The 17,121-nt window shown below is 52.7% G+C and overlaps 1 protein-coding gene and 1 long non-coding RNA gene across 3 annotated transcripts in view; both read right to left on the bottom strand.

The window, feature by feature from the left end:
- The window catches only part of ELP3 (elongator acetyltransferase complex subunit 3), an 83,363-nt gene that overhangs the window by 12,849 nt on the left and 53,393 nt on the right, over nt 1-17,121 (bottom strand). The window contains exons 11-14 of one of the 2 annotated variants that reach the window (XM_050314769.1): nt 15,617-15,707; nt 10,938-11,003; nt 5,431-5,658; nt 3,502-3,583 (exon numbers count right to left, since the gene is read on the bottom strand). In XM_050314769.1, the coding sequence (XP_050170726.1) occupies nt 3,502-3,583; nt 5,431-5,658; nt 10,938-11,003; nt 15,617-15,707 (467 nt within the window). Of the gene's footprint in view, nt 1-3,159; nt 3,584-5,430; nt 5,659-10,937; nt 11,004-15,616; nt 15,708-17,121 lie in introns of those variants that run through there. The other variant, XM_050314768.1, reaches the window with a different exon arrangement.
- LOC126639707 (uncharacterized) lies at nt 508-2,592 on the bottom strand. Its single transcript, XR_007628870.1, has 3 exons — nt 2,574-2,592; nt 2,440-2,472; nt 508-2,304 (listed from the first exon to the last, which is right to left on the bottom strand). It is a non-coding gene; the product is annotated as an uncharacterized LOC126639707 (long non-coding RNA).

The following is a 17,121-nucleotide window of genomic DNA, read 5'->3' as shown; positions in this document are numbered from 1 at the left end:
TTTCCACTCGTTTCCACTTCTTTTTTTATTGACAGCAACCCAGAAGGGCTAAAAATAACCAGCCAGGGCTGGAAGGAAAAACTCCAGGGAGCCTTCCCAGAGCCCATCAATCCTGAGGATCCCGTGAATCAACATCCCTGGTGATTTATCACTTCCAGCCTGGCCAGAGGGCTGTTTACAGGAGGAAATGAGGCTACTTAAGCCCCATCAAATGTGCCCCTCTGATTTATGTGCCAGCTCAGCCTCCTTCCCCCTGGACATTCCCCATTCTGGGTGGATTGAAGGCCCTGAGATGGATCTGATTTTACCTCCAGTTCAGCCCCCACCCCTGAATCTCCTTTTTTTTTTCTCCTCTCCCCTGCCCGCAAAGGGCAAAGGTGGGAGGAGCTGAGATTCTTTCCACCCCTGATCCAGTAGCACCAGCAGGCTGGGAGATCATGGAATCATGGAATCATGGAATCATGGAATCAGGGAATCAGTGGGGGTTGGGAAAGAGCTCTGAGATCATTCAGTCAAACCCTGGCTCCAAGCCCGCCGTGGTTCCCAGCCCATGGCGCTGATGCCACATCCAGCCTGTCCTGAAACACCTCCAGGGACAGGGAATCCACCCCCTCCCTGGGCAGCCCATTCCAAGGGCTGAGCACTCTCCAGGGAAAGAATCCCTTCCCCACATCCCACCTGAACCTCCCCTGGCCCAGCTGGAGGTCCAGCCCTCTTGTCCTGCTGCTGCTTCCTGGGAGCAGAGCCCCATCCCAGCCGGCTCCCCCCTCCTGGCAGGGAGTTGTGCAGAGGGATGAGGTCTCCCCTGAGCCTCCTCCTGTCCAGGCTGAGCCCCCCCAGCTCCCTCAGCCTCTCCTCATGGGAATTGTGCTCCACACCCTTCCCCAATCTCAGCCTGCTCATTCCCAACCCTGCCCTGCTCATTCCCAACCCTGACCTGCTCATTCCCAACCCTGCCCTGCTCATTCCCAACCCTGACCTGCTCATTCCCAACCCTGACCTGTCCTTTCCAACCCTGACCTTCTCATTTCCAACCCTGACCTGTCCTTCCCAACCCTGACCTGTCCTTTCCAACCTTTACCTGCTCTCAGAGATGATCCCTCCCCTTCAACCAACCACAATAAAAACCCCTTCACCTTCTCCTAGATCTTAAAATTCCACGTTTTTCTCATTGAAGGGATCACTTTGCAAAAAAACTGCTGGAGACAAAACTTCCCAGTGGGTTCCCAGATTTTTAAAAGTAAAAAAAACGCCTTCAGAACCCCCAAAATCTCCCCCTCCAATGGAGGAAGAACTCCTGGCTGCCTTTTCACTGCAGATAAAACCACAGGCAGAGCTGCAGTTCAGCATCTCCACGGAAACAGCCGGAATTCCCGCTCCAAACTGACCCCACACAGGGAAACAGGAATGGTTTGGGCTGGGAAGGGGCATCAAAGCTCATCCAGTTCCAACCCTGACACCTCCCACTATCCCAGGTTGCTCCAACAACCTCGGGATTGGGCACTTCCAGGGATCCAGGGGCAGCCACAGCTTCCCTGGGAATTCCAGCCCAGCCCAGAGAAACAGGGAATCCAGGGAATATAAAACCATCAGCGAGCCTCTGGCTCCTTTGGCTCACAAGGACTTGGAGAGGATCCACATTGGCTTTCCAACATCCAGGGGACATTCCAGAGCTTGGATCAAAGCTGTGGATCTTTCATTTTTGGGTTGTTTTTGGTGGGACGGCAGGAAATGATTATTTTTTTTAAAAAAAGAAGGTCTTTACCTCCATGCAGATGAAGGGAAATGCAGATTAAAGAGTGGTTTTACATCCAAAATAGGCAATAAAGTGACAAAAGGGGGTGAAAAACAGGCAAGGAATTAAGAAAACCTCCCGTGTGAGTGGTGTGCTTTCAGTAAGAGTTGTTGGAAATTATTCTGGAAGTTATTCCATGAAATCCACTCCCCCCCATACATTGATTTTCTGCCAGCAAGGGGTTCTCTCCCCCTGCAATCCCTGTTTCCTCAGCAATATCATCATCTATATTGGATCATTAAATTATAAAGAGATTATAATCTGAATTATTTACCACCCCCAGAGGGAATGAGGCACTTCCCAAACCTCCCAGAGCCAGGGAATGGGCACTTCCCAAACCTCCCAGAGCCAGGGAATGAGGCACTTCCCAAACCTCCCAGAGCCAGGGAATGGGGCACTTCCCAAACCTCCCAGAGTCAGGGAATGGGGCACTTCCCAAACCTCCCAGAGCCAGGGAATGGGGCACTTCCCAAACCTCCCAGAGCCAGGGAATGGGGCACTTCCCAAACCTCCCAGAGTCAGGGAATGGGGCACTTCCCAAACCTCCCAGAACCAGGGAATGGGGCACTTCCCAAACCCCCCAGAGTTGGGGAATGGGCACTTCCCAAACTTCCCAGAGCCAGGGAATGGGGCACTTCCCAAACCTCCCAGAGCCAGGGAATGGGCACTTCCCAAACCTCCCAGAGTCAGGGAATGAGGCACTTCCCAAACCTCCCAGAGCCAGAGAATGGGCATTTCCCAAACCTCCCAGAGCCAGGGAATGGGGCACTTCCCAAACCCCCCAGAGCCAGGGAATGGGGCACTTCCCAAACCTCCCAGAGCCAGGGAATGGGGCACTTCCCAAACCTCCCAGAGCCAGGGAATGGGGCACTTCCCAAACCTCCCACAGCCAGGGAATGGGCACTTCCCAAAACTCCCAGAGACAGGGAATGGGGCACTTCCCAAAACTCCCAGAGCTCAAGGAACGGGCACTTCCCAAATCTCCCAGAGCCAGGGAATGGGGCACTTCCCAAAACTCCCAGAGACAGGGAATGGGGCACTTCCCAAACCTCCCAGAGCCAGGGAATGGGCACTTCCCAAACTTCCCAGAGCCAGGGAATGGGGATTTCCCAAACCTCCCAGAACCAGGGAATGGGCACTTCCCAAACCTCCCAGAGTCAGGGAATGGGCACTTCCCAAACCTCCCAGAACCAGGGAATGGGGCACTTCCCAAACCTCCCAGAGCCAGGGAATGAGGCACTTCCCAAACCTCCCAGAGCCAGGGAATGAGGCACTTCCCAAACCTCCCAGAGTCAGGGAATGGGCACTTCCCAAACCTCCCAGAGCCAGGGAATGGTCACTTCCCAAACTTCCCAGAGCCAGGGAATGAGGCACTTCCCAAACCTCTCAGAGCTCAAGGAACACCTGGACAAACACCCTCAGGGATCAGTGGGATAACCTGAGGATGGGAATGGGATCTGGGGGATGGAAAACCCCTCCTCCTGGTCACACAAATCCCTGTCCTTCAGGGATGGATCCCTGGGGAGTGTCCTCTCACCATAGTGGGGTTGTCTGGATAAATCCACAGTGGAATTTGGCTCCCTGAGCTGATCCTTATTTTCTGCCTCACGCCGGGAACGCTCCCAGTGGTTGGAGCGGGTTTATTTTCAGATTAAGATATTTATATATAGATTTATATATATAAAAAAAAAAAGGGATAAAGGTACCTGAAATCACAGCAATTTTCCACGACCCGTGCTCCTCCCTGGCGATCCTCTCCGCCTCCTCCATCAGCAACATCCCAAATCCCTGTAAATGGGAGAAACGACAGGGGGGAAAAGGTGAAGAGTTCCGTAAAAACAGAAAGGTCGGAACAAGAACCGGCTCAGTTCTAAGGGATTCATCCCTTTCAGCACAGGAATGAGATCCTGTGGGGTTTTTATGGAATGTGGGGATGGGAAAGGCGGGAAAGGGGAAGGGAGACCCTTCCCTGAGTGCCGAGATTCCCAGGGAACCCCCCCTTGTTCCCGGAACTCCTTCCCAGAGAGGAGTTGGGCTGGGCATGGATCCAATGTCAGGCTCTGGATCCAGGCTGGGAGAGCTGGGAATGGCCAGGCTGGAGCAGGGAAGGATCCAGGGAGAGCTGGGAGCCCCTTCCAGAGCCTGCAGGGGCTCCAGGAGAGCTGGAGAGGGATTTGGGATCAGGGCCTGGAATGGCAGGACACAGGGAATGGCTTCCCACTGGGAAAGGGGAGATTGGGGTGGGAGATTGGGAAGGGATTCCCGGCTGGGCTGGAATTCCCAGGGAAGCTGTGGCTGCCCCTGGATCCCTGGAGTGTCCCAGGCCGGGTTGGATCCCCTTGGAGCAGTCTGGGATAGCGGGAGCTGCCGGGATTGTGAACAGGATGATCCTTGAGGTCCCTTCCCACCCGAACCATCCCAGGATTCTCTGACTGGAAAACACCTCAAAATCTTTTTAAAGAGCACACAGGGATCTTCATCCCTAAAAAATGACGATCCTTCTGATCAGGAATCCCCCCCGTGGCCGAGGCACAACCTCCTGAGTGCTGACAGAACACGGAATTCCAACTTCCAGCCGCTTCCACATCCGTGCTCAGCCCCTTTTTGGTCAAATCTCTTTTATTTTCCTTCCTGATTTTTCTGTCCCCCTCCCAAATATTCAGCTCTGAAACGGTTCCATGGCAGAAATATCCACTTTTCCATATATTTTTTTCCTTCCCCCCCTCCTCCCTGATATTTCTGTCAGCGTGGAGGACAAAAACCATCATCTCAGGGCACCTCCCGTGGGCAAAAATGAATCCTCCACCAGGGATTAATTTAAAAATTCATCTCCCCCCCCCACACCCCTCCCTGAGCACTTCAGGCCACCGGGATCTGCTTTCCAAAGCTCCAAGCCTAGAAGGTTTCAGGGTGGAATTTAATTCACACAAGTCCTGGCACGTTCCAGGCAGCAAGGGGGGGGTAAATGTGAGATTTTTTTCCTACAAGGAAGGAGAAGCGGCTTTCCAGGCCTTTATTCCCGGTGTTTGGAGGGATGCACGGCGCCTTCTCCGGAGGGGGGGAAAAAAAAACAACCTAAGGAAGGTTCTGCTAAATCATGGAATGGTTTTGGGTTGGAATTTTAAAGCTCATCCAATTCCACCATCCCAGCTTGCTCCAAGCCTCGTTCCCAGCCTTGTCCCTGGGATAATTCCAGGGATGGGGAGTCTGCAGCTTCTTCAAGCAGAAAACCGGATTCCTTCTGGTTTTTTTGGTGGGAAAAATCCACTGAATAAACCTTCCTTTGAAAGGAAATTGGGGAGGACCAAACAAAACCCCTGTAATTAGTTCAGATTCCAGGGAAATTCCGCTGCTGAGCAGGAATTAACCGGGAGAAGGAAATCAAAAGCCAGTGGCGGGGGGGACACAAAACACCTCCAAAAAACCCTCAGAAAAGCTGTGGGGTTTTTTTTTTTTATTATTTTATTTATTTTATTTATTTTTTATTTCATTCTCTCCAGCTGTAAATGCTGGAAGGGAAAAGAAAAAAAAACTGGGAAGAGGAGAAGAAGCTCCAAGCGTAAATCGGAAAACCAGGTCGTGCGAGGGGAAGGAAAATAAGGGAAAACAAGGAAAATAAAGAGGGTTTGGAGTACCTGGTGCTGGAATTTGGAGGGATCCCGGCTGCTGACGGGGACCACGCTGCCATAGACGTGCAATTCCCGGACGATGGAGACTCCAGCCCTCAGCTCCGGCCGGAAGGATTGCTCGGAGCATTTCCGGAGCCGCAGGAGCCCCACCAGGATGTCCCGCTCGGGATCCTCGTAGGACAGGAAGGTCTCCCAGCCCCCGTTGGCCACGTAATCCCTTCGGATCAGCTCGATCTGGGAAAGGGAGGGGAGGAAGACAAAGAGGGGGGAAGAAAGGGAAAAAGCATCTTTAAAAATCCTGGAGTGAAATCCTGGATGGAGCAAAGACAAAGTGTTGGGATTCAGAGCGAACACGGAGCGGCTTCGGAAGGGTCAATTAAATTCCAGGTGGATTTTGGCACTGCCAGGCACGGCCAAGGGACACACGAGGCTCTGCCACGGAGAGGGTTTGCCCAGGGGACACCACCAGGCTCCTGGCCCTGTCCATGGGGTTCCCAGGAAGGACTGGGAGTGACACAGGATCATGGAATGGTTTGGGTGGGAAGGGACACGAAAGATCATCTTGTTCCGACCCCTTTCCATGGGCAGGGACACCTCCTGCTATCCCAGGTGGATCCAGCCTGGCCTTGGGCACTTCCAGGGATCCAGAGGCAGCCACAGCTTCTCTGGGAATTCTATTCCACCCTCCCAGGGAAGAATTCCTTCCCAATCTCCCTCTGGCAGTGGGAAGCCATTCCCTGTGTCCTGTCCCTCCATTCCTTGTCCCAAATCCCTCTCCAGCTCTCCTGGAGCCCCTGCAGGCTCTGAAAGGGGCTCCAAGCTCTACCTGGATCCTTCCCTTCTCCAGGTCTCTCCAGCAACAGCCCAGGTGGGTTTTCACTCCTCCAGACCCCAAAACCAGCCAGGGAAGCGCCCCAAGATCTGCCTCAAACCCCGGTTTTGGTGCCAAGCCAGACCAAAGATCCCTGGAAGATCCCAAGCGGTGGAAGGGAGAAGTGAAGGGAGAGTTGGCTGATGGTGGGTGAAGAGCAGAGAGAAGGAAATGAACTTCTCAAGTGGCTTTTGATCCGAAAGGAGTCGGGATTCTGGGCTTCCTGAGGTTTTCCAGGTGGGGAACAGTCGGAGGATTTGCTGGGGGCAGCTCTGGGCCCCTCAGACAAGAAGGACATGGAGGGGCTGGAGCGGGTCCAGGGAAGGGAACGGAGCTGGGAAGGGTTTGGAGCAGCAGGAATATCTGAGGGAGCTGGGGGGGCTCAGCCTGGAGAAAAGAGGGATCAGGAGGGACCTTCTGGCTCCTACAACTCCCTGATGGATCCAGGGAAGGGTCGGGCTCTGCTCCCAGGGAACGAGGGCCAGGGGGAGAGGGAACAACCTCCAGCTGGGCCAGGAGGAGCAGGTGGATATTGGGAACAATTCCCACCTGGAAAGGGCTGTCAGGCACTGGAATGAACTTCCCAGGGCAGGGCTGGATTCCCAATCCCTGCAGGGATTCCCAATCCCTGGGGATGTGGCCCTTGGGCACACGGGGCAGGGCTGGCCTGGGCTGGTTGGACTCCAGAATTCCAGAGGGATTTTCCATCCTGAGCCATCCCTAAGGATTCTGGGCCATCCTGGCACTGTCCCAGTTCCTACAACCCCCTGGAAGAAGTTTCAGGAGTTGGGGGTTCCCAATTCCCAGGGAACAAGGGCCAGGAGGAGAGGGAACGGCCTCCAGCTGTGCCAGGGGAGGGTCAGGTGGGATACTGGGAACAATTCCCACATGGAAATGGTGGTTAAACATTGGAATGAACTTCCCAGGGAAGGGCTGGAGTCCCCATTCCAGGAGGGATTCCCAATCCCTGTGGATGTGGCTCCTGGGGACACGGGGCAGGGCTGGAAGTGCCCAAGGCCAGGTTGGAACAACCTGGGAGAGTGGGAGGTGTCGGGGTTGGAACTGGGTGAGCTTTAAAGCTCCCTCCCACCCAAAGCATCCTGGGATTCCAAGATTCCATGGCTAGATTCCACGTAATCCCCTCCAAAATCCACCTGTAGGCAGAGATGGACCAGGACAAACGGGGAGCCTTCACCAGGAGCCCTTTTATGGTGGCACTTTTATGGCCACACAAGACACGTCCCAGACAAGCTGATCCACTCAAGGGGTTTGTTATTCCCACAGAACCTTTTTCCCCCTGGGAAGATGGTACCAAACTGTGGGAAAAGCCACCCCAAATCACCTCCTTGGTGGTTGGGGGACACACCCACGTTGCAAATCCCACTGCCTGTCACGGAATCCCACAGTGGTTTGGGTGGGATGGGACTTCAAAGCCCACCCTGCTCCAACCCTGACACTTTCCACTCTCCCAGGTTGCTCCAAGCCACGCCCAACCTGGCCTTGGGCACTTCCAGGATAGCCCCTTATCCCTAAAACATCCCTCATCAGGACGAGTCACCCCTTCCCTCTAAAATCCTATAAAACACCTGGCACATTTAATTTTAAAAACTTCTTCAGACAAAACCCCAGCTGCAGGTTAGACTCAGCCTAAACCAGCTACTCCCAGCCTAAAGATCTGCTTTATTCCTTCCCAAGGCTCTGTATTATCCTTATCTGGATCCAACTCCCACCCCCGGGGAGTTTTCCAGGAGCAGCAGCAGCAGCTTCCAAGCCTCACCCTTTAATGGAGCTTCATATCCTTAACAGGGCTGTCACTGCCCCTCAAAAACCTGTCACTCCCAACGTCTCTTTACTCCCAACAATTCACCTGAGCAGTTTTTTGGTTTTTTTAAGGCTCATCCCACAGCACTCTGGGAGCAAGAAAACACCTTCCCCCCTCCCTCTCCCTCAACCCCCTAATTGAAAAAGCAGCTTCTGTAAATAACCAGCAAAAAGGGGGAAAAAAAAACCCACCACAACAACCACCAAACCTCAAACTACTTCAAATTGGCTTTTTCAAAGCCCCAGACTTAGAAAGGATAAATAAATGATGAGCAGACTTATGTATTATAAAAATACACACACCCGGCCCTCCCCGGAAAGGAGCCGCAGAATGCCGTGATTAATTGGAGAGCAGATTAATTTATTTGAGATGTGAGGACGTGTTTACTTGCAGAGGCAAGACAAACATCGTGTATACCTTGTCATCAGCCTGAAGCACACCAAAAAAAAACTGGTGCCATCCCCGAAATATTCCTCTCCCCACGGGCTGTCACCATAAATTCCCGCTCCGACTACATAATGACACCCTCCTGCCACTCAGCCAGACGAGCCTAACAAAGGGAATTTTGCTTTGAAAAGCCTGTGATAAGCTATTTGCTAACTGCTCTCCTCCTCCCCCCTCTCATCTCCCCTCCCTTCCCCAAAAAATTTACAATTTAAATCAGATTAGCCCCCAACGGTGCTGCCAAACAGACATGGCGGGGAGAGGCTCCGTGAGGGGACCGCAGATGAGGGGGGGAGCACGGAGGCTGCAAAGGGGTGTGGGCAGCCCCAATTCCTGCAGAGATAGGGAAGGAATAGGGTAATTTATCTGGGATTGCCACAGAACCACAGAATCACGGAATCATAGAATCAGTCAGGTTGGAAAAGAGCTCTGAGGTCACCAAGTCCGAGCCCGCTGTGGTTCCCAGCCCGTGGCGCTGATGCCACATCCAGCCTGTCCTGAAACACCTCCAGGGACAGGGAATCCACCCCCTCCCTGGGCAGCCCATTCCAAGGGCTGAGCACTCTCCAGGGAAAGAATCCCTTCCCCACATCCCACCTGAACCTCCCCTGGCCCAGCTGGAGGCCCAGCCCTCTTGTCCTGCTGCTGCTTCCTGGGAGCAGAGCCCCATCCCAGCCGGCTCCCCCCTCCTGGCAGGGAGTTGTGCAGAGGGATGAGGTCTCCCCTGAGCCTCCTCCTGTCCAGGCTGAGCCCCCCCAGCTCCCTCAGCCTCTCCTCATGGGAATTGTGCTCTACACCCTTCCCAGCCTCGCTGCTCTTCCCTGCCCCTGCTCCAGCCCCTCCATGTCCTTCCCGAGCTGAGGGCCCAGAGCTGGGCACGGCACTCCAGGGGTGGAGAATCCCTGCCCTGCTCCTGCTGCCACGCTCTGCCCGAGCCAGGCTGGGATCCATCGGCCCTCTCGGCCCCCTGGGCACCCTCTGGCTCCTGTTGAGCTTCCTGGCCATCCCAACTCCCAGCTCCCTTCCCGCCTGGCTGCTCTCCAGCCCCTCTGGAGCTGCCGGGGGTTGTTGTGGCCAAAGGGCAGGACCCGCCCTTGGCCTTGGGGAACCTCATCCCGTTGGGATCAGCCCGTGGATCCAGCCTGGCCAGGTCCCTCTGCAGAGCCCTCCTGCCTTCCAGCACATCAACAACTCCCCCAGCGTGGTGTGCCCTGCAGATGTGCTGGTGGTGGATCCATCCCCTCCTCTGGATCATCCACAGGGACATCAAACAGGGCTGGGCCCGGCCCTGATCCCTGGGGACACCACTGGTGCTGGATCCCAGCGGGATGCAGCTCCATCCCCTGATCCCTGGGGACACCCCTGGAATATTTGGAGCTCAGAATAGCTGGGAGCAGCCCTGGAATATTTGGAGCTCAGGACACTCAGGAGATCAGCCCTGGAATATCTGGAGCTGTTTGGAAGCGAAGGCAACACCTGAATCGTTTCAGTCCCTCCTTAAATTCCAGCAAAGGAAGGGGAGGAGAATATTTCCAGGGTGTGATTAATTACCCACAGCACACGTGGACAGTAAAATCAGGGCCTGTGTGCTCCTAAAAACCCCATTTCCTTGGGTGCCACGGAATTCCTGATCCCTCTGTGGAAGGATTGGTCCCTCCTTGGGACTGGAGCTTTAATTTAGATGCTCTTTCTTGGATATCTTTAAGGTCCCTTCCAAACCCAAAGCATCCAAGGATTCCACGAGTTCCTAACTGGATGCAATCAACCTTTTCCTTTTCCTTTCCAAAGTTTCTTTTTTGGGGACTATTTGAGGATTTTAGGAGGGGAAAACCACAATATATAAATATATATATAATTGTGTGTATATAGTAAATTATATATAAATATATAAATAAATACGTCACATATAACTATAAACATACATGTGCATAAATGTATTTACACATACCCCCTTTGCCTACAAAAAACAAGCAGATTCACCCTAAAAAAGGGCTCTAAACTCATCCTGCTAAAAACATTTATTGCAATTCTCAATGAACACGTGGTGTTATTGGGTTTTTTTAACCCAAATTTAGGGAAGGGAGCAAAGGAAAAAAGGCAGATCTTCTGTTACACCAAACCCCCAAATAACCAGTGGCTGCAGTTGCTTTATGGGACACATAAAAATCCCATAAATTTCCCCACGTGCTCAAACCAGACACCCAAAAATAAAGGAACAAGAACACGCAGAAATAAATGGAAAATTGGATCCGGCAAAGCACGGGATTGGAAGTGCAACAAATGGCATTTTCCCAATGCCAGGAAAGAAATCGAGTCTGAAAAGAGAGGCTCTGACTTCAAAAAAGAAGGAAGAAAAATAAAAAAGACAAACCTTACCTGATAAGGTCTGACTTTGTGGTGGATTTCCTGAATTCCGACCTCTCTCGTCCTCACGTCGCGGCACTGGGAAAAAGGAATCACGGAGGAGACCGTCAGGAAGCTCAAAATACAGAGATTTTGGGGCAATATTGGGGTCCAAAACGGTTGCAGGGATGGGGGAGCCTTCCAGGTAAAAAAGTGATCACTGATCCATCAGTGATCCATCCCCATTCCAGCCTTAATCCAGCTGGGAGAGAGGGCTGGATGGAAAATACCTGCTGGCCAAAAAAAATCCATTGGCTTTTATGGAAAAGCACCCTGGGATACCCCAACTGGCAGGGAGAGGCGACATCCAGGGAAAAATGACACTTTGGAATCATCCCTGGGCTGGGAAGGTGGAACACTGGCAAAAATCCACTCGTTGGGGAGGCCTTAAATAGAGAGGGGTCGATTCCCAGGAAATCTCTCCTTGATTTTTATAATGGGAGCTGCTCCAGGAGCAATTCCCGAATATCTGAGTGCCAACACGACCCACCCAGCAGCCCCAAGGAACTTGGGGTGAGTTCTGGAAAGGAATCTGGAAAGGAAGAGAAGAGGCTCAAGTGCTAAAAGATGGGTTAGGACTCGAATTTCTGGAATTCTGAGGGTTTTCAGCAAAAAAGCCATAAAATTCGAGGGCTTTGCCGTGAGCAGAGAGCTGGGACAGTGTGGGAATTCCTGCTGTGGGGAGAGGGTTCATCCAGGTTTCTCATCCAGGGACACCTCCCACCATCCCAGTTGGGTGCTCAGAGCTCCATCCAGCTTCGCTTTGGATGTTTCCATGGATGGGGCAGCCACAGCTTCTCTGGGAATTGCATCCCAGGGCCTCAGCACCCTCACAAGGAAGAGTTTCTTCCCAATACCCCCTCCAACCCTGCCCTGTGTCACTTTAGAGCCATTAATAACCTCCACCAGCGGGTTAAAATTGCACCAACACCCACCTTGCCCCCGTGATTCCAAAAGCCAGGCACTTAAAGACAGGGAAGGAAGGTGTGAAAATCCAATTCACACAGAAACTCAGGGCACTGGGAGCAAGCTCAGCTCTGCCTCATGCCCTGCTTCTGAAGGCTTTTAAATTCAATTATCAGCATAAAGCCAAGATCTCACAAAATAATAGGAAAAATGGAGGGGGGAGGGGTTGTGTCTGGGTTTTGGAGTGGGGTGTGATAAACTCAGGGCTCAGGGTTGGACCGGGATCCTACAGCAAAGAATCCTGGAATTGGTGAGGTTGGAAAAGTCCTCTGAGTGCAGCTGTTCCCCCAGCACTGCCCAGGCCAGCCCTGCCCCCTGTCCCCAAGGGCCACATCCCCAGGGATTGGGAATCCCTGCAGGGATGGGGAATCCAGCCCTGCCCTGGGAAGTTCATTCCAGTGCCTGACAGCCCTTTCCAGGTGGGAATCGTTCCCAGTATCCCATCTGACCCTCCCCTGGCCCAGCTGGAGGCCGTTCCCTCTCCTCCTGGCCCTTGTTCCCTGGGAATTGGGGACACCCCCCCAGCTTCCCCCTCCTGGCAGGGAGTTGTGGGGCTGGAAAAGGTCCCTCCTGATCCCTCTTTTCTCTGGGATGAGCCCCTCCCAGCTCCCTGAGATATTCCTGCTGCTCCAGCCCCTTCCCAGCTCCGTTCCCTTCCCTGGAAATGCTCCAGCCCCTTGTTGGGAGTGTCCCAGCTCTGCCCCCAGCCCTGGAGGTGCCCCAGGGGGGACAATCCCTTCCCTGGTGCTGCAGCCACACCAGGGCTGGGACAACTCGCCCTGGAAAAAGCGCCTGGAGTTCTGTGGGAAGCACCAGGTGGGAATTTTAAGGAGTCCTGGGCAGGAGGTTTCAGGCCTTAACTCTGGGAACAGCAAAGACTGGGAACATCCAGCATCCACACCAGGGCTGGGACAGCCCTTGGCCCCCTTGCCCACCTCGTGTCCAGCACCTCCAGGGTTTTTCCCATCTTTCCAGCCACTCTTCCCCCGGCCACAATTCCTTGGAGATTGTGGTGCCCCACCTGCAATTCCCGGCACGTGGCCTCGGCCCATCCATCCCACATCCATCCCAAGGATCCAGCCTGTCCACATCCCTCTGCAGATCATCCTGATCTCCAGCAGATCCACATCCCACCCATCCCTGCCCGAGGGTGATCCCAGAACATCCCTGAGGATTAAACGGGACCGTTCCCGGCTGCTGAGCCCTGAGGAACCACCAGGGCCCGGCCCCAGCTGGAGGCAAACCCATCCCAACTTTCCAATTTCCAGCTGCACCAACAACCCAGGAAAAAGCAGAGGAACGTCCACTCTGATTTAGAACCCCAAACCTGAGGAGTGACTGTGCATTTTGGGACCTTCCTTTAGAATTCCGTGTTCCAAACCGAGCATCTCCACCTGCGCTCGGCGTCTGGCGATCCCAAAGTCCGGCAAAAATCCTCGGGAATAACCTCTTCCCAACGACCACAGACACCAAACTGCTCCCCAGCCCTCAAACCTTCCCTGGAGATGCATTCCAGAGCTGCTGAGCTGCCTGATCTTCACCACCCAGCCCGCAAATACACGAGATTCCTACAAGTCCCCCCCCCTACAAGCCACGAGATTCCTCCAAGTCCTTTCCCCTCTCCTTTTCCAAGCTGGGAGGAAAACTATTTATAGTTTTCTCCTCTGACCCGAGGAGAAAGCACAGCAGTCACCTCTCCTTTCAAGCTGCACTGCAGCAGATTGTTCGGTTCCTGCTTCCCAGCAGCTGCAGAGTTTCTGCCTCGCTAAATTAAACCCCGTAATCATCTTCCCAGCAGAGATATTTACAGATCACGGCTCCTCTCGAAGCTCCAGCTGAGCCCCACGGATCAGGCTTCTCCTCCCAGCTTTTCCAGCTGGTCCCCACCAGGTTTGGGATGGAAAGTGATGTGGGTTTAGAGCGGTAAAGCCAGGGGAGGAGGTTCCACCAGGAGACCCCAAGAGCTCCGTTCCCTCCCCTGCCGGGATGTGAAGTGAAGATCCCGGCAGAGGGAGGGGATGGAAGCTCCAAATCCTGGCTGACCCTCTGGAGAGAGGCTGGAGTGGGTGGGGGGATGATTGAAGGAGAAAAGTCCAGGGTAGCAGCTTAAGGGAGAAAGATTAAGTGGGATGGAGAGCCCAGCTGGGAGGGGAAGAGCCCGGAGTTCCTTCCCTTGGCAAGATCCAAGTGAGATGGCACGGGCAGAGGTAGCCTGGAGGATTATCCCTGTTAAATCCCAAAAAACACGGGCTAGTGGCATAGACTGGTGTGGGAATCCAGGGATATGGGCAGCAACCAGGGAATTTACACGTCCTGGATGCAGAGGTGCCTTCAAAGCTCTTGAAAAGAAGGGGGAGCTGGAAAGAGGGAAGCCCTGAATCCTCACAGGAAAACTCGTGGTGGGGATGTGACCCTGCCCACACAGCAGAGCAATCAAAGCCCTTTGGAATTGAATCATGGAATGGTTTGGGTTGGAATGGACAGGAAAGAGCAGCTTCCATTATCCCAGGTTTCTCCAACCTGGCCTTGGACACTCCAGGGATCCAGGGGCAGCCACAGCTCCTCTGGGAATTCCAGTCCACTCCCTCCCCACCCTAACAGTCAAGAATTCCTTCCCAGTATCCCATCTGTCCCTGCCCTCTGGCAGTGGGAAGCCATTCCCTGTGTCCTGTCCCTCCATGCCTTGTCCCAAATCCCTCTCCAGCTCTCCTGGAGCCCCTTTAGGCTCTGGAAGGGGCTCCAAGCTCTCCCTGGAGCTCAGTGTTTTCCTTGAATTCCCTGGAGCTGCTGCATCCCACAGGATTTATCTGCTGGGAGACTGAGAACCCCAGCCTGGAGTCATCCCAGCTCCCATGGAATCATCAAATCCCAAACTGGTTTGGGTGGGAAGGGACCTTAAAAACCATCCATTCCCACCCCCTGCCGTGGGCAGGGACACCTCCCACCATCCCAGGTTGTTCCAAGCCCCATCCAACCTGGCCTTGGACGCTTCCAAGGGATCCAGGGGCAGCCACAGCTTCTCTGGGCACCCTCAGTGTTGTGCCACGGTTTTTTTTCCAGGAAATGGGACATCCCAAAAGAAAAAGGAAGAAGAACTTGGGGCACAACTTTACAGGAGAGGGGGAAAGGGCAGAGCAGAGCAGGGTGGGGGGGGACACTACAGGGAAAAAAAGTTGGGGATCCATCCCTCCTGGTTGCAAAAACAAGCCCAATTCCTGCCTCCTCCTCCTCCTCCCCGTGTTTTTATTCCACCTCAGGAATATCGGGAATATCGAGCCTCCTTTTTGGTTTGGGCTGGAACCTCTCCTGCAAGATCCCTCCTTGGGAGGGAGCTCCGACTGAGAGTCTTCCTTCCCATTGGGAAAAAGGGAAAGGAAGGAGAGTTTCCAACGGCACAAATGACAAAGGAACCTTTTCCTGCCTCCTCTTTTTCATTTAGGGCTTCATTCCCCTCCAAAAAAACCAAAAAAAAAGAGGAATATCACAAACTCGTTGAGGGGCGGGGTGAAAGCTCTGAACTTCCCAGCCACCCAAACAAAAGCAGCTTTTCAGAAGGGTCATTAAAGCGCTTTTTCAGTCATTAAGATGTTTTTGTCTCTGTGCAAAGCCATCAGGCAGCTCCTCCTCCACCCCCCAATGGGATTTTTATTTCTTTTATTTGTTTATTTGTGGTGTTTTTTTTATACCTGTGTCCCGAGATCTTTCATCCTGGCCAAGGCGAGTTCCCTCAGGTTCCCGTGCTCCACCCCGGAGCTCACCAGTGGCATCGGGATATCCCTGCGTGGGAAAGGAAAACATGAAACCCTCCAGAAAGCTCCAGCACTTTTATATCCACCTAAGCCGAGATTCCAAACGGCAGATCCCAGAATTCCTCAGAATTCCCCTCGGTTTGAAGCCCCTCGGTTGAATAAAACAGGCAAAACACAACTAAAAGCAGGAGAAAAAGTGAGGAAAAAGCTTCAGGTTTTATTTAGATTTAAAAAATTATTATAAAAAAGTTGGCTTTAGCAATTAAAAAAAAAATGAAAAGTATAAAAACCGTTAATTTTGTTCTCAGTTCTTGGGAGTCTGGGGGGAAATGAAAAAAAAAAAAGGATCATCCAGCTTTTCCTAAGGCTCCAGGTCAGATGTTCCTCATGGAATCTGCTGCTGGAAACCCAGAATGTCCACCAGGGAAAAAATCCAGTGGGATTAGAACTCCTCCATATTTTAGCTGCTTGAAAGGGAAAAAAAGTCCCCCTCATCAAATGATTTGGGGTTAAATTTAATTGGATCAGGGGATCCATCAGATACCTGACACCAACGGATCCATTCAGTTCCCTGTGGAATTGTTTTCACACCAAACCCCCATTCACAATTCCTATGGTTGGCAATTCCTGTTTTGGGGCAATTTGTTCCTATTTTTTGGTAATTCCTACTTTGGGCAATTCCTACTTTTTAATCCTATTAAAGGTAAAGGTCTCCCAGGATCCCAAAGGCCTGATCCTTGTGCAGCTTCAGCCTCTGTGAGTCTGAGGGGGGCGAGGAAAAGGAGCTTTTCTTAAGTGTTGGGAATAAAAATAAGGGCTGGAAAAGACCCCAAAGCTCATAAATCCATGGGCTGGGACACCTCCCACTTGTCCTTCTCGTTCCATTCCCTCGTCCTTGCCATTCCATTCCACCCTGACCCAAAAATTCCCACTTTCCTGCCTCGTTTCAGGCCAGGCTACTCCTTGTTTTCTTCTTCTCTGTTCAAATCTATGTTCCTGTTTCCTCAAAAGGTTAATTCCTCCAAGGGTTATTTCTTAAAATGTTCCCTTGCCCATGGCAGGGGGTTGGAATGGGATGAGCTTTAAGGTCCCTTCCAACCCAAACCATGTGTGATTCCATGTGATTCCATGATTTTCCTCCTCTCAGAGGTCATTTATGTCCACATCTGTCCTTCTAAAAATAAAAAGAAGACTGATGCTGCCCTGCACGTATTCCCATCCTGAAGATGGGGATGGATCCCACACAAGGCATTCCCAAAGCCTGCTCTGGCTGCTGCATCCAACACTTCCATCTCCAAAAGGAGTTTATCCTGAAAAAAAAAAGCCTGTCATGGCTGCATTCCCCTGTGGTTTCTCCTACTCCAGACCAAGACATCAAGAACTTTTCCTCCTCTGTTATGCTGATCCCGGGATTTACAGCAAAACCCCTGGGAGTTTGATGC

This window comes from Myiozetetes cayanensis, unplaced genomic scaffold (genome assembly GCF_022539395.1).
Source record: "Myiozetetes cayanensis isolate MyiCay16 unplaced genomic scaffold, myiCay2020 scf2-11, whole genome shotgun sequence".
Classification (NCBI taxonomy): domain Eukaryota; kingdom Metazoa; phylum Chordata; class Aves; order Passeriformes; family Tyrannidae; genus Myiozetetes; species Myiozetetes cayanensis.
This window is presented reverse-complemented; position numbering and strand designations above follow the sequence as displayed.